This window comes from Castor canadensis, chromosome 13 (assembly GCF_047511655.1).
Source record: "Castor canadensis chromosome 13, mCasCan1.hap1v2, whole genome shotgun sequence".
In the NCBI taxonomy this organism is placed as follows: Eukaryota; Metazoa; Chordata; class Mammalia; order Rodentia; family Castoridae; genus Castor; species Castor canadensis.
The window spans coordinates 51,166,906-51,190,749 of NC_133398.1; the positions used below are offsets into that span (position 1 = coordinate 51,166,906).

At 41.2% G+C, this 23,844-nt stretch overlaps 1 protein-coding gene and 1 long non-coding RNA gene across 6 annotated transcripts in view; one reads left to right on the forward strand and one right to left on the reverse strand.

The window, feature by feature from the left end:
* Positions 1-1,313: 1,313 nt before the first annotated feature.
* Positions 1,314-12,454, forward strand: LOC141415421 (uncharacterized). Its single transcript, XR_012440425.1, has 2 exons — positions 1,314-7,676; positions 9,305-12,454. It is a non-coding gene; the product is annotated as an uncharacterized lncRNA (long non-coding RNA).
* A 203-nt stretch (positions 12,455-12,657) lies between these two features.
* The window catches only part of Focad (focadhesin), a 285,307-nt gene continuing 274,120 nt past the window's right edge, over positions 12,658-23,844 (reverse strand). For all 5 annotated transcript variants that reach the window (XM_074051714.1, XM_074051713.1, XM_074051711.1 and 2 more), the window contains 5 exons: positions 21,824-22,001; positions 20,136-20,233; positions 17,291-17,542; positions 15,192-15,267; positions 12,658-13,013 (listed from right to left, as the gene is read on the reverse strand). In XM_074051714.1, coding sequence (XP_073907815.1) covers positions 12,940-13,013; positions 15,192-15,267; positions 17,291-17,542; positions 20,136-20,233; positions 21,824-22,001 — 678 coding nt within the window. In that variant the 3' untranslated portion in view covers positions 12,658-12,939. The remainder of the gene's footprint in view (positions 13,014-15,191; positions 15,268-17,290; positions 17,543-20,135; positions 20,234-21,823; positions 22,002-23,844) is intronic.

Genomic DNA, 23,844 nt, shown 5'->3' on the forward strand with positions numbered 1-23,844 from the left:
GCCCCCAAAGACTTAACTCATTCCTGCATCAACTATGAAGTCGAAAGTTTCATTTATTAATCATCTAAATCTGAGGCAGCTGAAACTCAATGAACAATATATCCTAAGACAAAGTTCCTTTCCAGCTGTCAATCTGTGAAACCAAACAAGTTATGTACTTCCAAAATACAATGGTAGGACAAGCCTTAGGCTAGACATTCCCATTTCAAAAGGGAGAAACAAAAAGGAAGGATAGAATGACAGGTCCCTAGTAGGGTCAAAACTTAGCAAGGCACTCTCTAAGAGCTTGATGTTCTGCCTAAGGGGATCTACTGAAGCAGAGATCTTACCCCCAGGTCTCTGTTGGGAGAGGTCAAGCTCCAGTAACTTTAGATGGCCCCATTCCTATGGCTCTAGGCAAACTATCTGGCCTATTGAGACTAAAGTGATGTTTACCCTTTTGTGCCTGTGTGTGTGTGGGAGGGGTGGAGGGCTGATTTTTGAGTCACTGTCAGGATTATTCTTCCCTTGTTTTGAACAATAGTTCAAGTTCTAGGTTACCTGTATGACCTCAGGTGAGAATTATTCACTTAAGGATATTTCAGTTCTACAGAAAATTAGAAAACTCTTTTTTAGAACAGATGTTCCTAACAATATACAAAAGGAAAATTTCCTTATATATCCTTTTCTGTTAGTTTTTGAAAACACAAGTTATAGTCAAATAACTCTAGGGTTCCATACTGTAAAACCCAAGAAGTACAACAGTCCTCGTTCATTCTGTCCTATCTCCATTCCCTTTAGTTCAAGTTAGCAGTATTCCTCTTTTTTCTCATGTTTTATGATAAGCGGTCAGGAGGAATCAAGTCATTCCTTCTGCACTTTGTAAGAGATCTCAGCTAAATATCCAGTTTTATTTTCCACAAGTTTCATCTTCCATAAAACACTAGAATATGAACAAAATTCAGCCAAGTTCTTTACCAATCTATAGCAAAGTTGCCCTTTTTTCTAGTTTCCAAGAGCATGTTCTTCATTTCCATCTGAAAAGTCATCAGAATGACCTTGGTCATCCTTAATTCTACCAAAGAATATTCAAGATTATTTATATATTTCCTAGGAAGATAGGGGTTTCCTCTACAGCTCTCTTCTTTCCTTGCTCAGCCCTCACCAAAATTATCTTTAGCAACTGCTAATGTCAATATTGGCTTCTCCTACCATGGCTCTCAAAACTCTTCCAGCCTCTACCCAATATTTAGTTCTTTTTTTAAAATTGTTTTATTATTCATATGTGCATACAAGGCTTGGGTCATTTCTCCCCCCTGCCCCCACCCCCTCCCTTACCACCCACTCCACCCCCTTCCTCTCCCCCACCTCAATACCCAGCAGAAACTATTTTGCCCTTATCTCTAATTTTGTTGAAGAGAGAGTATAAGCAATAATAGGAAGGAACAAGGATTTTTGCTGGTTGAGATAAGGATACGTGTACAGGGAATTGACTCACATTAATTTCCTGTGCATGTGTGTTACCTTCTAGGTTAATTCTTTTTGATCTAACCTTTTCTCTAGTTCCTGGTCCCCTTTTCCTATTGGCCTCAGTTGCTTTTAAGGTATCTGCTTTAGTTTCTCTGCGTTAAGGGCAACAAATGCTAGCTAATTTTTTAGGTGTCTTACCTATCCTCACCCCTCCCTTGTGTGCTCTCGCTTTTATCATGTGCTCAAAGTCCAATCCATTGTTGTGTTTGCCCTTGATCTAATGTCCACATATGAGGGAGAACATATGATTTTTGGTCTTTTGGGCCAGGCTAACCTCACTCAGAATGATGTTCTCCAATTCCATCCATTTACCAGCGAATGATAACATTTCATTCTTCTTCATGGCTGCATAAAATTCCATTGTGTATAGATACCACATTTTCTTAATCCATTCGTCAGTGGTGGGGCATCTTGGCTATTTCCATAACTTGGCTATTGTGAATAGTGTCACAATAAACATGGGTGTTCAGGTGCCTCTGGAGTAACCTGTATCACAGTCTTTTGGGTATATCCCCAAGAGTGGTATTGCTGGATCAAATGGTAGATCAATGTTAAGCTTTTTAAGTAGCCTCCAAATTTTTTTCCAGAGTGGTTGTACTAGTTTACATTCCCACCAGCAGTGTAAGAGGGTTCCTTTTTCCCCGCATCCTTGCCAACACCTGTTGTTTGTGGTGTTGCTAATGATGGCTATTCTAACAGGGGTGAGGTGGAATCTTAGTGTGGTTTTAATTTGCATTTCCTTTATTGCTAGAGATGGTGAGCATTTTTTCATGGGTTTTTTGGCCACTTGAATTTCTTCTTTTGAGAAAGTTCTGTTTAGTTCACTTGCCCATTTCTTTATTGGTTCATTAGTTTTGGGAGAATTTAGTTTTTTAAGTTCCCTATATATTCTGGTTATCAGTCCTTTGTCTGATGTGTAGCTTGCAAATATTTTCTCCCACCAATACTTAATTTTAAAGCTGTTTCCACATTTTTATATTATGGTTATAACAACACCTCACTTCTTGGTATCAATTGTTCTCTTTGATTGGGCTCCTATAAACTGAATGTAGGTTTCTCACAATTTGGGAGGCTAGAAAATCCAATGTAAAGGTGCTAGCCATTCAGTTTCTAGTAAGGTTTCAAGGTAACAATTGATTCTTCTTTGTGGTTTGCACATAGATGCTTTCTTGCTATATCCTCACATGGTAGAGAAATCATCTCTACCATGTCTTTTCTTATCAGTTTACTAATCCCATTTATGAGGGATCCACCTCATATTTACTTACTTCCCAGAAGTCCCACCCTCCAAATACCATCACTACAAGAGAACTTAACTTCTAGCAATCAACTTCAAAATAAATTATTAACAGCCTCTTGTTACCATGGAACCATTACACTACAAATAAAACACAAAGAATATTTGAGACACTTGCATGAATCCCAACATCTGGCCCAAATGTACACTTTTCAAGTCAAGAGTCAGTATTTGGAGACTTCAGAGAGATATAACACAACTCTAACCCCACACATTAAATCCCATACATTAATTTGTTAGTATATCCCCGCGTACTATTTGTTTTGGCAACTTGTGTTTTCAAAAACTTAACAGAAAAGGGCAAATAAGTAAAATTTCCTTTTGTATATTGTTAGGAACATCTGTTCTAAAAAAGAGTTTTCTAATTTTCTGTAGGACAAACTGAAATATCCTTAAGTGAATAATTCTCACCTGAGGTCACACAGGTAACCAAGAGGAAGGGTTGTCTTATTTTGGTGACTTATATCATAGAATGTTTAGATTTTAGAATCATCAGTTTTTCAAACTTTAGAGGTCCCTATGAATAGGACCTATTTGAGCCTTCTCAAAAAGAGGAGGCTAGGGAAGAGAGTATAGAGGTATATCTTATTTTCCTACTTTTCTACTCTTCTGTTTTCTTGTCAAGGAAAGGAGCAGAGACAAAGTTTGGGAAGAAACTGGGCTGGAATGAGTTTAGAAGTCTACGCTGACCCTTTCTCCCTTAATTGGGGCATTAGCAATCTGTGGCTGCTGACTCAGAGTGAAAAAGAGGTCTACAGTGCCCATTCCCTCTTCACTACTCCTCCTTACCACCTATGTTTGCAAGGTGATCCAAGAATGTCAAGTCCTTTAACCACGATGACCTAACCCTTTACACTACTACTCCTGAACTTGCCAAATTCCAGAGGCCTAGTAAGATGAAGTTGGTTCTTTCATCTGGTTGCACGAATCTTCATTATGCATAAATTAGATTTAATCTTTTGTGGGCGTTTTCATCTTAAAGCAGGAGGTGATGAGCTTGATGTGTTAGGGTACGAGGCCGGCCACCTCCTGAGAGGACAAAGGACACTCGAGACAAAGGAGGTCACAAGGTGAGGTTTATTTCTAGCTGGCTAGGGTCCGAGCATCCGCCTGACACAGCAGGTTTCAACAAGGACCCCGAGAGAAAAGTTTAAGCAGTCTTATACTCTTTAAAGCATCAATCATCGTCACATAGGAATTCCTCATGCCCCTGGGGTCACATTTTCCTGATCTTGCCCACATCCTGATCTTGCCCACGTCTTGGTGGTGGGGTAATATTATTTATTGGGAACTGGAGAAACACCAGAGGCTTACTTATCAGGTTATAAGGAATGTGTTCTCCCATAAATTAGGGGCTAATAGTGGAATAGAAACCTAAGGTTTAGATAAGAACAGCAGGGGAGTCCTGCTTTGGAAAGTTTATTTACAAGTGGAGACAAAGAAAGGCAGGAATGGGTGCTTATCTCTGCATGGTGCCTTTCATCTCGGTCCTGAACTTTTGCATGGCTCTAATGAGCAATTCCTCACAGCTCTGTCCGAGGTTACAGCTTTTAATTGACAGTTTACCATGTTTTACAACCCTGTTTCAAGGCTATCTTCCTCTTCACGAGGTTACCCAAGGGTCATGCCAGTTATAGCTGATTTCTAGGCTAGGTGGGCTGCAAGTTAAAGTACCCCAACATTCCCTCCTTTAGATGTTTATAATGAGGAATCATGCTCATTTGGATGATATGCATAAACATTTTTAGGGCTAGGTAGCCCTTCATATTGCTGTCTCAGGACCATGAGTTGGACTGTACTAACTCGATCTTTTACAAAGGTCACTAGCTTATTCAGAATGCATGGGCCGAAAGTTAGGATAAGCAGCAGTATAACCAAGGGACCCACCAGGGTGGAGACAAGGGTATTAAACCAGGGGGGACCTATTGAACCAAGCTTCAAACCAACCTTCTTGGGCTTCTCTTTCCCACTTCCTTTTGGCCAGTCCTTCCCTCACTTTAGACATAGACTCCCTAATTACTCCCGAATGATCAGCATAGAAACAACATTCCTCCCCTAAGGCAGCACATAGTCTCCCCTGCTGAAGGAACAATAAGTCTAGCCCCCATCTGTTCTGGAGTACTACCTCAGATAGGGAGGTAAGGGACTTTTCTAGGTGACTAATGGAGGCTTCTATCCTTTCTATGTCCTTGTCTATGGCCGTGCGCAGCGAGGATATCCCACTATGTTGAGTAGCCAGCAGGAACTGGCAGGGATGCTATGCCAGTTCCTGCTCCGGCCACTCCTAGGCTAAGTAGGGTAGCAATGGTTAATGCAGAAATAGGCTCTCTCTTTTTTCTCTCACCTGTTCCCGTATTCCAGTGTGAATATAGGCTCTCTTCAGAATGATAGATGATGCGGGACAGCACAGTCACTAGGACACAGAATTCCCTGGAGCCGTTAAAGACATTAGTCGATAGGCAAGGGGTAATCCCAGACTGTGAGCATATCCACCATCCATTGTCTTTTGGAATTACCCATTTAATACCATCGCCCTAGGTGGGGTCGTTATCTACAACAGTACATAGGTCCTGTTTTCCCTCTGGCACATTCCCTAAGCAGGTTCCTTGGCTGCTTACTTCTTGTATGGTCAGACCTCTCTTACGGTTTCCCCAGGAACATTGAATGCGGTTTTCACTGGTCGAGACATTGTAGGTGGCATTTAGTCCTATTGCCTCATAGAATGGGGGCCTCACATCATAGCACAGCCAGCAGGAGGTAGTCATATTAGGGCTGGTGTGGTTTAATGTTAGGAATGCACATTTACCAGATTCCAAAGGGGGTCTGTGGACCCGGTCGTGGGGCTGGGCCTTCCCAGGGAAGAGCCAGTTCCTGGTGGTCCTGGAGTTGCAATACTAGCACTTTTGTGAGGCCGGGAAGGGACCAGGGTTGTACGAGGTTGGGGAGGCGGCCTTACATAGGGAGGTTTAAGTACCTTATTTGGGCCTATTGCTCGAGTAGGAGCTGGTTGCTGTGTGAGCCGAATGGTAAATAGGGCTCCCTGGTCTCAGGCCCTGAGCCTGACCGGGTCGTACAGGCGAACTCCCAGCTGAGACCTGATACCCAACAAGCATCAGTTTTACCTTTCTCGGTAAATTTGATGGTTACAGGGTTACAATTAATTTTTACAGTCTTGTCTAGTGGGTGGCCTTGGTTACATGGAATATTTTGGGACCCTGGGGGTCGAGACACGTTAATTAGGTCGGTTGTCACAGGGGGTGTCCACCAGATGTTACCAGTGGACACACAAGACCAGGAGGCACAAAAGTAATTTCTCGCCCCCCTCCACATTGCTTGCTGTTACTTTTATCTTTTAGGTATCCGGGACAGACATAAAAATGGTGTTTTTGAACAAATTTATCATTCCAAGTTAGTTGAAGCAGTTTTGTGAGATCGAAGGTTAAATCAGGGAACCAGATGTTGGGAGGGGTCACCTTGGAGGTCTGGTTGAGAATCTCCCCTGTGGACATGTCTATGACCATCCAGGTGAGGTGATAGGGCTGGTGGGGATTAAAGTTCTGGGCAAGTCCCATCCCGCGTAGACACAGAAGACTTAGAGTGCACAGGAAGGATTTTACCATCTTGCTGTCTAATGGGCCTTGGGGTCTGCCCTGGTCCGGAGGTCACTGCAGGGGGGGGCATTGAAAGTCACGTGGAGAGTTGCTCTGTACGTCTTCTGGGCCGGATGAGCTTCAGTTTTAATGGATTAGCCTCTTCCTGTTCTTGCTGACTGGCTTGACGCACGTGGGAGTGATGGACCCAAGGCCCGACGCCGTCAACCTTAAGAGCAGTGGGGGTAACCAGAATGACCATGTAAGGGCCCTTCCATCTTTTTTTTTTTTTTTTAAGTGTGGGCTCTGTGTCTCTTTACCTATACCCAATCCCCTGGGATGATGCCATGTTCCGGGTTTGATGCATCTTTGGTCTCATACAAGTTGCGCATTAAGGGCCTTTAAGCTGGCCAAGTAATTTGGGGCCATACTGGGGTCTTGGTCCGGTAGAGTTTAGACAACAATGGGGGGCGGAGCCCCATATAGAATTTTAAAAGGTGTCAATCCATGTACATATAGTGAATTTTGAACCCGGAAGATGGCATAGGGTAGGAGAGCCACCCAGTCTCCGCCAGTCTCGATGGCTAATTTAAATAAGGTCTCCTTTAGGGTCCGATTTGTTTATTTATTATTATTTTTTTTATCTGTCCCGAGCTCTGGGGGTTATATTTATAATGTAGGTTTTAATTAGTCCCTACTGCCTGGGCCAGCACTTGTAGGACGTTACTGATGAAAGCCGGACCGTTATCAGAGCCTAGAGTTTTGGGGATGCCATATCTGGGTATGTTTTTTTTTTTTTTTTTTAGCAACACCTTAGCTACAACCTGAGCAGTCTCTTGTTTTGTAGGAAAAGCCTTTACCCAGACTGAGAAAGTGTCTATCAGAACAAACAAATACCTATACCCATACCTTCCCAGCTTCACCTCAGTGAAATCCACTTCCCAGCTCCATCCTGGCGCCCTCCCCGTACCCATGTACCTGTATGTAGGAGTCCCCTTTTGCTGGGTTTCATAGCCTGGCACCCGGCACATTGGTCCACAATCTTTTGAATCTGGGCTGTTTGATGCAGGAACCAGAGGCGGGCCGACTCGAGGAGGGCGAGTAGTTTCTTCTTGCCTAAATGGTTGGCTCGATGTAGGTTGGAGAGGAGAAACAGTCCTAACTTTTCAGGAAGGATCAGTCGCCCTTCATCATCACGATACAGCCTTGCTGGTTGGACTCCTGGCATTGGTGACCTTGGATCCACTGTCTGTCTTCCTGGGTGTACTTGGGTTGTGGTGGTAAGCATGGAAGCTCGGGCACGGGTAAAGTCAGCACTAGGGTCGTGGAGGCCAAAGCAGCGTTTTGGGCCGTTTTGTCCGCTTGCCAGTTCCCCATAGCTTTCGGAGTCTGGGAAGACTGGTGACCAGGAATGTGTACTATTGCCGCAGCCTGAGGCTTCTGCACCGCAATCAGTAATCTCTGGATCTCCAGGAGGTTACGTAGCTCCTTTCCTTTCACTGTAATGAAACCCCTTTCCCGGTAGATGGCACCATGTACATGGATGGTGCCAAAAGCATAGCGGCTGTCGGTATAAACAGTCACTCATTTTCCCTCAGCCCGCTCGAGTGCCTCTGCCAGTGCGATGTTTGGCCTTCTGGGTTGAGGTCCCTGGGGGCAATGGGGCATTTCAAATTATGTTTTTACCTTGGTCTACCACTGTTGCCCCCACCTTACGCACCCCATCCAAGATGAAGCTACTCCCATCTGTATACCATACCAGCTCACTGTTGGGTAGGGCTGAGTCCTGGAGATCCGGGCACACTTGGGTGATTTAGCTATAATCTCTTGACAGTCATGTTGGGAGGGTGCAGGGCTTTAGAGGGTCTGGCAGCGCCAGGGCTGGAGCTCTCAGGAGGGCGGTCTTGAGCTCCTCAAAGGCCTTTTGTTGATTTGGCCCCCAGGCCCATGGGGCCTTACCTTCAGTTGTCTCATATAAGGGTTTTGCCAGTTTAGCATACCCCAATATCCACAGCTGGCAGTAGCCCGTTGTCCCCAGGAACTTATGAACTTCTTGAGCTGAGGTGGGGACGGGGAGTCTGAGAATAGTTTTTTTTTTTTAATTTTTTATAGCATTCGTTAACCATCTGGTTCCCCCTTTTAGTTTATACCCCAGGTTGGTTACTGTTTGTCTACAAATTTGGGCCTTCTTTGCACTGGCCCGATAGCCCAATTTCCTCAGCTCCTGGAGGAGGTCTCCAGTGGCTTGCCACATCCAGCTTCAGATGCAGCTGCCAGAGGCAAGTCATCTACATACTGCAAAAGTGTGACGGAACTGTGCTCTGGTGATATGAGTCCTGATCCTGATTAAGAGCCTCATTGAACAGAGTAGGGGAGTTTTTGAAACCCTGTGGGAGTCTAGTCTATGTTAACTGTCCAGGGGTTCCCGTATTTTCATCATGCCATTTGAAGGCAAAAATGTGTTGACTGTTGGGTGTCAGGGCTATGCTAAAGAAAGCATCTTTCAAGTCCAAAGTGGTATACCAAACATGGGAAGGGGGCAAATGGCTCAGCAAGGTATAGGGGTTGGGGACTGTGGGGTGGATGTCCTTGACCCTCTTATTTACTTTCCTTAAATCTTGGACTGGCCTATAGTCTTTTCCCCCGGGTTTCGTAAAGGCGCTCAAGGAATGTGGCCGGGCTTTCATTTTTCCCCTGTACTACCGTCTTACCTTAGCCAGATTGGTAGGGCGGCAAGGTGCCGTCCGGAGGCCTGCCATAAGAGTCTGGTGATAGACCTGGAGATGCTCCCTACCTTCTGCGTTCCCATAGTCCCAATCGGGTCTGTTCAAGGGAAAATGGTCATCAATCAGGTTTGGCAGGGTAGTTGGTCATCTGTCGTCACCGGGGACATTCTTTCTGGTTTCAGTGAGAATCTGCTCCCGTTCCTCAATGGTGAATAGAGTCTTAAGGAGCTGCTGACAGTCATCTCATGTAGGACTGTGAGTATGTAAAATGGACTTGAACAGATCTGTCAGGCCTCTAGGATCCTCAGAAAAAGGAGGATTCTGGGCTTTCGAGTTGTACAGGTCACTACCTGAAAAGGGCCAATACTGATAGATGCATCCCCCATTGGGACCAGCATTGCCCAGAGCCCGCACTGGGAGGATGGGGGGGGTGGAAGTGGAGGAGGGCTCCTCCTCTGGAATTTTTTTCTCACTGTCTATGGGGCCTGAGTCCCCTCACCGGTCCAGAGACTGGGGCGGGGGTGCAGACGGGGAGGCTGATGAATGGGGAGGTTCAAGGGGGTCAGCTGCCTCTGGCCGGAGTGGTGCAGCAGCAGCATATAGCGGTGGGCTTGTCTCAGAATCTAAGTTTATCAAGGACGGATGGGAAGTCGGGTTTTCCTGCAGAATAGGCTTCTTAAGGGAATTAACAGGAGTGGGAGCGTTCCCCAACACAGCCAGTATTGTGGGCTGGTCTGTAGCTGTCTCATGGGCAAATGGCCGCAGCCAAGAAGGGGGGTCCTCTATTAAGGTCTGTCACATAAGGATGTAGGGATATTGATCAGGGTGGCCACGAAGACCAGGTTTATTAATGACATTGTGGACCTTCTTAATCGTGTCCAAGGAGAAGGTACCCTGAGGAGGCCAGCCTACATTAAAGGTTGGCCATTTCACTGAGCAAAGGGCATCAAACTTACCTTTCTTAATTTTCATGCCATAACTGTGTCCCTTAGTGCGGATTTCTGAAAAATGACTCAGAAGAAGGGACTTAGGAGTTATCTGGGCCTGTCCCATGATGATCAGAAGAGATGGACAAAGGAGACAACAAAGAACAAAAGAGACAATTCCAGCAGACAAACAAATTCGCACAGGACTCTCCAACATACACAAGTACCAGCCGGTCGACCGGACTACTCTCACAGGCGCACTTCCATTCACACCAGATTTAGGATCCTTACCCAAAGACCGCCCAAACGGCGTCCACTGAGGACGCCAGCGCGATTCCTGACTGTCGGGGATGTCTCCCACGACTACCGATAGTGAAGCTTCCAGGGCTGTGACCCCTTCCTTTCACTCAATGAGAATTCTCAACCACATTCAGATGGGGACTCTAAGTCCCTCCAAACGGAGGTGGCCAATCCTCCTTCCGCGGTCTTTCCCAATTAAACCTCGGTATCAGAGGCCGTTTGTTCCTCTCAGGGAGGGGGCCGATCTCGGTGGGACCTCCAGCTGTTAGGGTACGAGGCCGGCCACCTCCTGAGAGGACAAAGGACACTCGAGACAAAGGAGGTCACACGGCGAGGTTTATTTCTAGCCGGCTAGGGTCCGAGCATCCGCCTGACACAGCAGGTTTCAACAAGGACCCCGAAAGAAAAGTTTAAGCAGTCTTATACTCTTTAAAGCATCAATCATCGTCACATAGGAATTCCTCATGCCCCTGGGGTCACATTTTCCTGATCTTGCCCACATCCTGATCTTGCCCACGTCTTGGTGGTGGGGTAATATTATTTATTGGGAACTGGAGAAACACCAGAGGCTTACTTATCAGGTTATAAGGAATGTGTTCTCCCATAAATTAGGGGCTAATAGTGGAATAGAAACCTAAGGTTTAGATAAGAACAGCAGGGGAGTCCTGCTTTGGAAAGTTTATTTACAAGTGGAGACAAAGAAAGGCAGGAATGGGTGCTTATCTCTGCATGGTGCCTTTCATCTCGGTCCTGAACTTTTGCATGGCTCTAATGAGCAATTCCTCACAGCTCTGTCCGAGGTTACAGCTTTTAATTGACAGTTTACCATGTTTTACAACCCTGTTTCAAGGCTATCTTCCTCTTCACGAGGTTACCCAAGGGTCATGCCAGTTATAGCTGATTTCTAGCCTAGGTGGGCTGCAAGTTAAAGTACCCCAACAGATGCAGTAGAAATAATTTGGGATCTTACATTCTAGGATCTGGGCTCTAGGTGAAGCTCTGAAACGTAGTAGATGTGTTTACTCCCTTTTAAAATAGAAAAACACTGCTAATACAACTGAAGCCTCTAGTGTACATAAAGTCTGGCACCTCACAATAAATGTTAGATGAATTTTAAACTCTAACAGGTAGGAAGTGTATGTGAATAGGACAGAAAATGGTGTAAATTTTCTGCCTTCTTGCTTTGTTCAAATTCATTTCCCTCTAGCCCAGCCTCTAAAGAAATGACATATTTGGAAAATAAAGCTAAAGTTATTTTTAACCTAAGTGGCAGGTACAGCTGATGGTGCAAGCCCCATGGGAACACTAGAAGTTCCTTGGGGCTTCTGAAGCCCCAGATGCTGTGCTATGCCATGGCAGAAACAAGGCACATTATTTCAGTGTATAATTTTTCTTCCCAGTGATCCCGTATTTGTATGGGTCAGTACATTTTATGATTGGCTAAACAGAGCCCTGACTGATGGCTATGCAGAGGAAGGATAATTAGTAAACATCAATATTGAAATGCTGGCTGAGTCTCAACAAAATGCGTCAAATGCAACCCTTGAGGTATTGTCATGAAACTTTGTTTACTTTAGTCTAGTAGTCACCTTGATTAAGAGATTTGTACTTACGAAAAAAGACTGACCTTTAGAGGAGATATATGTCATCCTTTTAGCCTGTCCAACATCTCATCTTTGTTTTGGGGAAACCCAGTTTAGATGGTTTACCTCTGCTTCTCTCTGTCCAGGGACTAAGGAGTGGACGTATGACTCAGGCCTGGTCAGTGAGTATAACCCACCTCCCAGGGCCCAGGAACTTGTTCAGAGACTCCCATGTGCCCCAGACTGACGAGAGTCTTCCCATGTCGCCTTTGCCACACCTATAGACAAAGACACCTTTCCTTACCTTTGAGGTTGCTGACAACCAGTTTTCTAACTATGGGGAGTGATCCTGAAGAACAGTGTCTGATGTCCTCATTGGATTCATCAGATCTACTCTTAAATTTCCTAGTTTGTGAACTAATAGTCTCCTTTTTAACTAATGTTATTCTGATAACTTTCATTTGCAAACAAGAAAAAAGCACAAAGAAATGACAGCCATCACCAATAAATCTGATTTAGCTAATATTCAGTGTTATGCCTATTGTTTAAATGTGCAAAGCAGTTCTACATGGGGGTTTTATTAATAGGAATAAAATTTGTCTAACACTGAGTCAGTTATTTTCTTAGCAACTTCATGGAAAATAGATCAAAGTATCACTATCACCACTATAGTTTGCTTTTGCTGGCAAAATCTTCCCACATTCTTTAAAATAAAGAAAAATCACATGCACAAAATTCACAAGATTATTTTACTAGAATTCAGGGTAGAGAGGTTTTCAACAGAGAACGTGTTCATATTAAACTCTAGTCAAATAAAGAAAACTCATGCTCCTGTTTCAGTCTCAGCTGACGTGGGTACCAAAGCAATGCACCCGTTTCCTGGCCACCTTTTTATGCCCTTGATTGCAAGGATCAGTGTGTCCCACCATTTTCAGGAATTCTGAAAAACTTTCATTTCTATGGTTTGCCTTGTCTTGCTGAGAATGCTGCTGGCTACTGCAAAACTGTTCACCAACCATATGCTCTGGTCCACACGGCTTTCTTCTTAAACTCTGGGAGAACTCTCAAGGACAGCAGGGTGGCTAAGGGGACAAAAAAACAGTCACTGTTGGATTTGGTGTACTTGAAAAGGTCATTTTGATCAAAAAAGTATCAGAACTGAACTTGTCTTTTTTTTCACTTGGCTAATCTTTAAAACTAAGAATTCCCAGCAAGTGTTGGCAAATTTTAATGGCAGAAAAGCATTTCAAAGTTTGAAGGAATTTTTTTTAAGTTAACCTGTAATCAGTTAATGGGAAATTTTGCAGAATTAAATTGAAAACTGGACTGGGTATAGTGGTTCATACCTATAATACCAACTGGTTGGAAAGATCTCAGTTTGTAACCAGTCCTGACAAAAAGTTATTGAGACCCTGCCTTAACCAACAAGTCAGGTGCAGTGGCATGAGTCTGTAATCCTGGATATGAGGGATGCATAGGTAGGAGGATTGAGGTCCAGGCTGACCTGAGAAAAAATTGTGAGACCCTATTAGAAAAATAACTAAAGCAAACAAGGGGTGGGGCAGCTCAAATGGTAGCACACTTGCCTGCAAGTGTGAGGCCCCGAGTGCAAACTGCAGTACTAAGGGAAAAAAATGAAAACTGACTTCTGGCATGTTCTTTTTCTTGATGTGGATGCTGATTGCATGAGTTGTTCTCTTTCTAAAAATCTACTTAGTATTTGTGCTCTTTTCTACATGAATATGATTATCTCCATTAAGTATTTAATTAAAGCTAAAAACACCAAAGCCCCAATCCTACAAATGTTGAGTTCATGGGCTAATGGAGCAAGTGTGACTGTACTTAATTATATTTTGGACATGTATCCACGAGTCTACACTGTCTCTGCTCTGTCATAGGTAGCGAAATTCTGAGTAATCCCTTTTAGGTAACTTGCTATGTATCTTATTTTAGACTACTAGTATAAATATATTTTTTAAAATATAAGAATGTGAAGAAATGTAGGCAAACCAGGTTACACAACTATTGTGACTCCAGTAAGCTAGGACTACGTAATCAAATGAATGAGTGCTTCTTTGAACCAAATGACTGTTGTTCTCCTTTGTGTCAGTTATTAACTTTGTAACTTCAGATAGTACATGTTTGGAGCAAACAGTGGTTTTATGGATCCATGGCCAATAAAACTGAGCCCACACTCACTGAGGCAAATGAACAGAGAAGTCCTATTAACAAGTCTCTAGGATGGATCAAGTGAAAATATGTCAGATCACAGTCTTGATTTTTCAGTGAAGTTCTGTGTTTTACTAGAATCACATGGGGGTACTATTCTGTCATCCGTATGCTTCCCACACATTTCTGGGGTAGGAGTAAGGATCACATCAATGAATTCTTGTTTAGCAACCAAAAAAATTGTACCCTATATAAAGTAAAATATGGGCTGTACTATGGCTCCAGGCTGGCCAGAAAATTATAGAGGAGGGTGAGAGGAATGACACTTTTCAGTACAATGTCTTATAAAATACCAGGGACATCATCAGCAGTCACTAGCTCCAGACCTCCAACTCCTAAGACATAGATGTCCCAAGACACAGTAAAGCTATCTCAGGCCACAAGATCAATGATAAATAACTTCTCAGACCTGAGTAAGGGAAATCTACTAATTTTCAGAAATATGTTCCACTGTTTGGAGGGTCCTACAGTCATTGTGTAACAAAGTCAGTAAAGAAGTATAAAACACATGAAAGCATTCTACATGCCTGATGGTATGGGAAATGCCTAGTTCCCTTGTCAAAATACTATGTAGCCATTAATACTACTTATGAAGCCAGTATAAGAACAGGTTTAAATGCTTTAAAAATACTTTTAAAATTAAAGAGGCAGTTTTTAAATGATCTATGTATATTTTTTCATGTATATGATTATAAATATGTTAAAAAGTATTCAGACACAGGGAGCCAAAGTTCTTACGGAAATTTACCAATTTTGTCTTTGGGAAATGGGATTCCAGATTTCTGTTTGCTGCTCTTTTACTTTTCTAAATTTTTGCAAATTTTAATTAAAATCATTATTTACCATTATTACAAAACATTTAAAAACCAAAAACTTAAAGTTTAATTTAAAAATTAAACTTAAAGGTATCAGAACTCTTTTAAACCCAATTTCTGGCTCAAAATGCCACTGCTCTTCAAGAGGAGGTCTTTCAGAAATCAATATGCGTAAGTATGCTGTTCTGCATCACATGCAAAAGCATGAAGTAATACCTTTAAAAATGTCCTTGGACTTTGCTGAGAGGGCTTCTTTAGGACTTTCCATGATGCTGAATAGCCAGTCAATGAACTAGAGTTAAAAAAAAAAAGTATCATTGAAGAAAACCCTACTATCAGCATGAAATCAATCCATTAAGCCTGCATAAGCGAGTGTTAAGTGCAATAGTCTTTAGGCAATTCCTAACTGGGCTGGGGGAGTGGAAATGAGACAGAGACCAAGCATAAGATATGAACACAGCTCTCATTTAGTCAAAAGACATCACAAACCCACTCTACCTACTAAATATCTTGAGGCCTGGTATAGGTTTCAAGAATGAGGCAGACATGTGCCCAGAGTGTATCTTCTGTGTGCCATGAACATTTTGTATAATCACTTTGAGAGGCCCAAAGTGGCTGAAGTCTACTTCCAGGGAATAGCAGAGCCAAGATTTGAACCCAGCTATACCCAGGTGCAAATCCCAATGCACTTTCTTTGCATCATGCTGCCTCCCAATGGTTCCATATGAATTTTGGCCTACGTTTCTTGGCTAGGCAGCAAGTAGGGAACCCACCAGATGTAAGCCTGTTTCTGAGATGAAATGTGTTTCTGAGAACACAAATGAGAACAGTTCCTGCCCAAATGAATTCGAAAAGAAGTTGAAAAGCAAGAGAAAAGACATAAAATAATTTAGACAAAGCCAAGTGTGTTAACTGTACATACATCCTACAAATAAGGTAAAAACTCATAATACTCATGAGTTTGAATGATTTCCCAGGATGGAGTCCAAGTGTTTTTGAATTAGACACAGGGTAATTTTATTGATGACTGAAAGTTACCAATCAAGTACAAGGCATTTCAACTTCAGATATGAGAAGCTGAATTGAAGAAAGAGTAGAAGAGCGAGAGAAAGAAAGTATTACTAATTTCCTGCCTTAATTAAGTTTTTTCTTTGTTTCTTTCCTTTTTCAATTTTGTTTTATAATATCCTGCTAGTAAGTAAATAAATCAAGCACTTCAAATACATAATCAATGCAAGATGTCTACACTGTAGTCCAGAGTGAACACAGTGTTCCAGTCCAGAAATAACAAAATGGAAGACCACATGTAAATTTATTTTAATTAAAAGTTGAACATAAAATGAAAAACTTGGGGCAGCAATACTAACGCTTATCAGATTTGAGGGGAAAAAGACATTTTAGCTGACAGACTCAATGGAATTACTCATAGCTAAATTGTGGGTTTTTAGCTCAGAAATGTTTTTAAAGATTAGTGTTCAGATTTGAAGAATAAGCAACAAAAAGTTAGTTTTACGTTTTGAGCCTAATAAAAATCCAGTTTTGATTAAATGGGATTCAAAAAGAATCTTCCAACAAACTATATTAAAGATGGCGGAATAAGAACAGGGAGTACAGTATTTTCACATATTCTGCTAGTAGCCTGGGGACTACTAGCTTTACTTAGTTTTTTTAGTAATAAAAATCAAAAGGTGCTTCCTGCAAACTGGTCTTTGCTCAGAGCAAGGGTTGATGATATTAGACCTTAACAAAATTCCATTTGGCATCTATGGCAGACCAGAAGCATGACTAGTATCTGCAGCAAATCTGTGGAATGGTATGAGCTAGGGGGAATCTTAATGATCCTGAAAGACAACAGAGGTCCAGACCCACAATTCCCCTGGGGAAGAATCTCCTTAGCCAGCCCAGGCAGTGTTTGATCTTCCCCAACTTGCTCCTCACCACTTAACCCACACTTTATACCTTCTTAAATCTTGAATTTGCCCTCCTGCCTGTCCTCACCTTGGGATTCTCACCTGAAACTTACTGAACCTTTTTTCCTAAGGATCAAGAGCACCTGTGCTTTCAATAAGTGAATGTAGATATGGGCTCTTCTCTCCACCCCAACCCCAACTATAAGCAAGTTGTTCCTAATCAGCAGTTACCTTGACTCTGAGCTGCCTCCTCTCTGAGGCTTTGCAACTGGCTAAGATCCGGGGCTGCTTATGAAAGCCTGTGTTGTGATTCAAGTTTCACTGAACTCCCACCTCAATTCTACACTACAAACTGTGGAGACAAAAGCCTGCCTGCCCTGCCTCACCGGTGGCTGCCAGCCTCACCTTCTGGGTCTGTTCCTTCCATGGCTCTTTCTGCAGCAGCAGCAGCATGCTCCTGGGAAGGAGAGTGAGAGTCCCCTGCAGAGTGACCCTATGCATTGGACTTCTGCCAAGGAAGTTTGATGCTGGCCCAGCCAGGCCATTCTCCTGATGCCATGGCAACCAGCTGGCACTAAGGCCAAGGAAGAGTGGAGACTCGTGGTCTGCCCAAGCTACCACTGCAGCTGCAAATATCAGTAACAAGAAATCCAAAGCCTGCAGTGGAAACAGAAGCAATTTTCAGTCTTATGTTTTAGAAATTCAAAGTAACTTATATTCCCATCACAGCCCCCATTATGGTGCAATGCCATCTTTCCCTTTCCCTACTTCTCCTCCTCCTGCACCCCTACCCCAAAGGAGGAACTGGACTGAGTAGCAAACTCAATTCCCATGCTCAATGTAGAAACATTTCTGGGTGTTAGAAGGTTTTAAAAGTAGCTTTATGTGAGGATAGAAGGCCCAGTAGTTTCATTATTATTATTGCTCTAACATTTTAGGAGAAACAATTTATTCCCAATGATATCACTATCCAACACTCCTGTTTTTGGTGTTTTCAAAGAGTTGAGAAATTAAGAAAGCTATGTATTGTGATGTAGTCCAAACTAATTTTTAAAAATACGAATCATGCGATTTTATTTCTGAACAACAAGGAATCTCTCTTCATGCACCTTAAAAAAATCTGTTTGCTATCCATCCATTCAGATTTTACAATAATCTCAATAACTGTAAAGACATTGGCAGTAGGGGCATCTCTGAGTTGCTGAATTACTGTGACTAAAATTATAATTCTTTCTGCTAATTTTTATCCTTTTAAGGGTTTTAAGATTAAGAAAATGTGGTATCTATACACAATGGAATTTTATGCAGCCATGAAGAAGAACGAAATGTTATCATTCGCTGGTAAATGGATGGAATTGGAGAACATCATTCTGAGTGAGGTTAGCCTGGCTCAAAAGACCAAAAATCGTATGTTCTCCCTCATATGTGGACATTAGATCAAGGGCAAACACAACAAGGGGATTGGACTATGAGCACAGGATAAAAGCGAGAGCACACAAGGGAGGGGTGAGGATAGGTAAGACACCTAAAAAACTAGCTAGCATTTGTTGCCCTTAATGCAGAGAAACTAAAGCAGATACCTTAAAGCAACTGAGGCCAATAGGAAAAGGGGACCAGGAACTAGAGAAAAGGTTAGATCAAAAAGAATTAACCTAGAAGGTAACACCCACGCACAGGAAATCAATGTGAGTCAATGCCCTGTATAGCTATCCTTATCTCAACCAGCAAAACCCCTTGTTCCTTCCTATTATTGCTTATACTCTCTCTACAACAAAATTAGAGATAAGGGCAAAATAGTTTCTGCGGGGTATTGAGGGGGGGAGTGGGAGGGGGTGGAGTGGGTGGTAAGGGAGGGGGTGGGGGCAGGGGGGAGAAATGAACCAAGCCTTGTATGCACATATGAATAATAAAAGAAAAATGAAAAAAAAAAAAAAAAAGAGTTCAAGACCAGCCTGGGCAACATAGTGGGACCTCATTTCTTTAAAACAAAACAAAGCAGTGACTTTTACTGTATTTAACTTTATTGTACATTAATAAAGCTAACTAAAATGAGATCTAAAAAAAAAAAAAAAAAGATTTTTGTAAAAAAACAAAGTTAATAAAAACTTAGGGAGTCAAAAGAAAAAAGCTGACAGATATATGCTACTTCAAAAAAAAAAAAAGCTTAAAAATACCTCAGTCTCTTAAAATTCCTCATTTCCTAACTGAACTTTCAAAAATCCAAAAAGGCAACTTTTCAGAAAAATTGGGCAGAATTTCAAAGAACACCCCAGATTATGCAAATTCTATCCACCCGTGAACTTTGCCTACAGAGAAAATTCTTCCATTAAAAAATGCATAGGAAAGAGCTATTTTCATTTTATTAACTTTTTCTTGTTAAACTCACCCAATAGCAGAGGTGCTTACTTTTGGGGTCATAGTCATATTTACAGGTGTGATGAGTATTCCCCTCTAGTCCATGCACACATGGAAATATTGGCACACATAAAGATAATTTGCATACATTTTAGGAATCTCTTCACATTAGGCATTTTTAGTCACATATGGGCCAAAGAAAAGGCCAGAGTCTGGTACTCCCAGACATGTTATGTGATACAGGACCTCTTCCCCCACCCCCACACCAGTTTGTGTTCCTATTTTTTAAAATATGCTTATCATATTTTAAAAAATATTTTGTTAAAAATATTTCTCAAAGAATAATCCTGAGTGTCTTCAGGAACATGGTATGAATATGGTTTCCTTATGGCATTGGGGAATTGTTACCAGAGTCTTTCAAAAATCAAAGGAGGGAGGGAAAGAAAAGCTGCAAGTAGTGTGCTATTGTTTGGACTTTGAATGTCCCCCAAAAGGCTCTAGTGTTACAGAAGTAGTTCCCAGGGTGGAACTAAGGGGAGACTGTGGAACCTTTAGGAGGTGGAGCCTGGGTTATTGGTTGGAGGTGCCCTTGAAGGGGACTGTGAGACCTGTCTCTTTTGTTACCTGGCAATGAGGTGAGCAGCTTTGCTCCAAAACACACTTCTGTGATATGCTGCTTCACTGCAGGCCCAACTAATGAGTCCCCTGATCATGGACTGGAACCTCCAAAACTGTGAGCCAAAATAATCTTTTTTACTTTGTAAGCTGATTGCCTCAGGAATTTGTCACAGCAATGGAAAGCTGACTAACACATGGCAACACATTCTTCTTTTGGGAGAGTAACTAGAAGTACTATGTTTTAAGAAAGCTATACAAGACTCCTCTAAGATTATACCTCATCAACAGCCATGTTCTGAACAGATGTTGACTGGTAAGCAATATTTCTGATATAACCCATCAGTTCCAAGAGCCACTCCATTCTCTTCAGCACCCCTGAAATAAAAAGGATGTCTTCTTACTTTGAAATTAAAGTAGACCAGTAATAAGCATCATAAGTAAAGCAGGACACCTGGTGAGGATCCCATTAAGTAGTCTGCTGTTCTCCTTCAACGTCTGAGACTTGTGATTGCCTGTGAGAGTCGATACTGTTCACAACTGATAACCATATCATGATCTTTATTTAAAAAAACAATCTATTTTTCAAACCTCCCTGCCCACTAGTGATACAATGCATTTATTGGCATTTCTTTCTCAATATTAAACACACTAGGAAAAATCTGGCATGCCAACTAGCCAGTAATGTTGAATCCTGGATAATTAGTTACTTTTATAGTCCTTTACTTCTATGTTTCCAATTTATGCTAAAATAACAGAGGAAGCCTATCCCAAAGACTTAAAAAGAAAAATAAAAACCACCTGGAAAACAAACATCATCATAAATATTGATTTTATCCTTTGAAAAATTTTTTTTAAGAAATGAGGACTCCCAACACAGTAAAAACTTAGGAAGGTTTTCAGTATTTAGTGACTAAGAGGAAAATGAGAATTACATTTGAGAGTTGCAAACAGAACCAAAGGCAACATCAAATTATTTCAGCTTATTGCAAGTATCTTCATGCTTAATTGGAAGTACCTAATAGATTTCTTCTTGATAAACACATTTTTGGTTTAGAATGAAACAAAATAAAAATTCAATTTCTCACCACAGGTTCATTTTTTCAGCACCCAGGCACTAAAGCAGATAAGAGAAAATCGCCTTAATTGCTAAAGAGAAGGATGAATCAAATTTTCTAATACAGTTTTGCAAAGTATTACAATGATGTGTGTCAATTTTTCCTCAAAGTCATAAAGTACAATAGATAGATGGAGGACACGGGCACAGAAACATATATAAGTTGCCTATGATTACAAGGACTACCCAGCCACGCTTGACCACTTAAGCCAGGTGCCATTCAGAATCTGAATGCAGTGTTGAGCAATGATAAGCACACGACTAAAAATATCAAAGGAGCCATGGGGATGCCCTGTTTTCTGGTGGTTATTAAAGCACAATGCCTAAAATGGCCTAAATGTACCTTGTGATTCATTAGCAGAGCTTCAGGCTTGAGAATGAATGTAATTGGTATGGCCAGACTTCAGTATTTTCAACTGAGAAGTTCTTCTACAGGAAAACTATTTAATTTTGATGTTTGTTTTCCTTTTTGGCTGTTTATTAAGGACCCCCCCCAACACACACAAAAAGCTGTTTTCATGAAATCATCAGGGGGAACCAATCTGTATCTTGTGTGATTACGAAACTGAAGTTAAATAGAAGCAACCTGGTTCACTGTTTGTATCCTTGAGGTCTGGAGGGGCAAATACAACACAAAACACCTTCAAAAATTTATTCTCATATTCAAGAAGTGGATGTTGTAAGCTTTAACTGCACATTTCTGTCCAAGGAACTTCTTATTTGGGGTAAGAAGGCCTACTCTGTGTCAGGAAGCACTAAAATAGCTTTCAAGCTGAGAAGACAAGTGCAACTTAAAAGGAAGAGCAGGCTGATCTGGTTCTGCCCTCAACGTTTGCCCCAACTGGCCTTACCTGTATTGGCATGGCTCACAATCCGTGCCTGGTATAAGCTGTGCAGAATCATCCAGGCCAGTGTTTCTTTCTCATGGTGCTGCACAGCAGCACTGAGCATATCAGTCAGGCTCATCAAGGGGAACCGTCCTTGAGAGACTAAGTACAGCTTGACAAAGGCAGCCTTTTCCATGTTATTCTGCAAAAAAGCAAATTATTCAGCCATTATTAAGTTAACTGAAGTGGCTATAGAACCTCAGGGCAAGGGCAAAACAGAACATGCTAAAACTGTTCATTTCCTGAAGCATGTGACCTATCTGCCTGTGTGCTATATTAAAATGCATATACAATAGAGGGTTGTAATGTCACCTCCTGTTTCATCTTAAAAACCATGAATGTGTTCAGAGGTTAACAGGTAAGCAAATAATAAGATGGTAATAGCAAATCTAGTATTTATCATGTGTCAAACACCATTCTAAGCACTTAACATTCAGCAGTTTTCAAAATGTGGTACATAGACCTCTAGGGATTACAAAACCCTGTGAGAGGTTCTACAAGGTCAAACTTTTTTTATGACTATCAAGCTATACTGGTATTCATTCTATTATTCACTGCCACTTACAAGTTTTTTTTTTTAAAGCCAGTTCACTTAAAATATCCTTGTAAACAATAAACATTAGTTTTATTAAACCTTGTCCTTTGAGTATAAACCTTCTTAATATTCTGTTTTACAAAATGAGAAATACATATAAGGGACTTTTGCTATACTCCTAAGTATAATGGTGGTCTCAAGGAAAAACACTTGCAAGATTGAGTTGGGAGCTAAATGGCTACTCTTCTTATGGAATACTACTTTACAGAGAAGAATAATAGACAAATTATTGTTATTTAAATAGTCTGTTTGATAGATTACTTTATTAAAAATTGAAGAAAGTGAGCTTGTCAATTCCAGGAAAATACCTGTCAATATCTGTTGATAAAATCTGAGCTTTCTAATAAAAATGAGATTTTTAGAAAACTTGTTGTCTCAAAAAAAAAAAAAAGAAAAAAAGAAAGAAAACTTGTTTTCTGTTACTGTGAGCTTGGCAGTTTTCCAATATGTAAAATGCTTTTCTGATGAGTTTGCTGGGGATAATAACAAATACAATGATTTGATATTGTATGATAAAATGTATCTGCATTTGGAAGATCAAAACTCAGTGATCCAACATTTTCTAAATTATTAATGTGTGATATGAGAAAATCATGCACTGGAAAAAAACTTGAAGTACAAAACCATCCAATGGATTTTAACCTAACAGTATGTGAATTTCACTAATGTGTTTTTGGAGTACACATTACAGCTAGCCTTTAAGAAACTACTAGTTGCTGACTTTGGTTCAATAGCAAAGAAAAATATCTGTAATTATCTGAAAAGACTGAACAGTGAAAACACACTGTTCTTTCCAACTACTGTTTGAGATTGGAATTTCTTCACGTACTTCACCAAAACAACATCACACCAGAATGAATGAAGAAGCAGCCATGAGAATCCAGCTGCCTTATGAGCTAGACATTAAAGAGGTTTGCAAAAATATTAAACAATGTTACTTTTCCTACTATTTTATGTGTGTTTATAAAATATTTTTAATTCTTGTGTTGAAATGTAATGGGGTTATTATTTTTAAGTAAATATTTAATTTTTTTCTGTGTTTTAACCCCTATTAAGGTAATTATCCACAGATATAATCCATAAGTAAAAGCTCTTTGGGGGTCGCCAATAATTTTTAAGAAACCAGTATGTTTCTGAGACCAAAACATTTGAGAACTTCTATATTAACCATTGAATTCACATGCCAATCCTCTGCAGTAGATTTATATTATTGTTCCTAGATAGATGAAGAAACTGAAGTACAGAGGTAAGTAACTTGCTTAGGGTCATACAGCTACAGGTGAAAGAGTAAGAACTGGAACTCAGGGAGTCTGTGTTCTTTACCACTTCTTTACTCTTCCCTCTATTCTTTCCAAAAATGAATAGAAAACTCTAACTTAGTGGAGAAGAC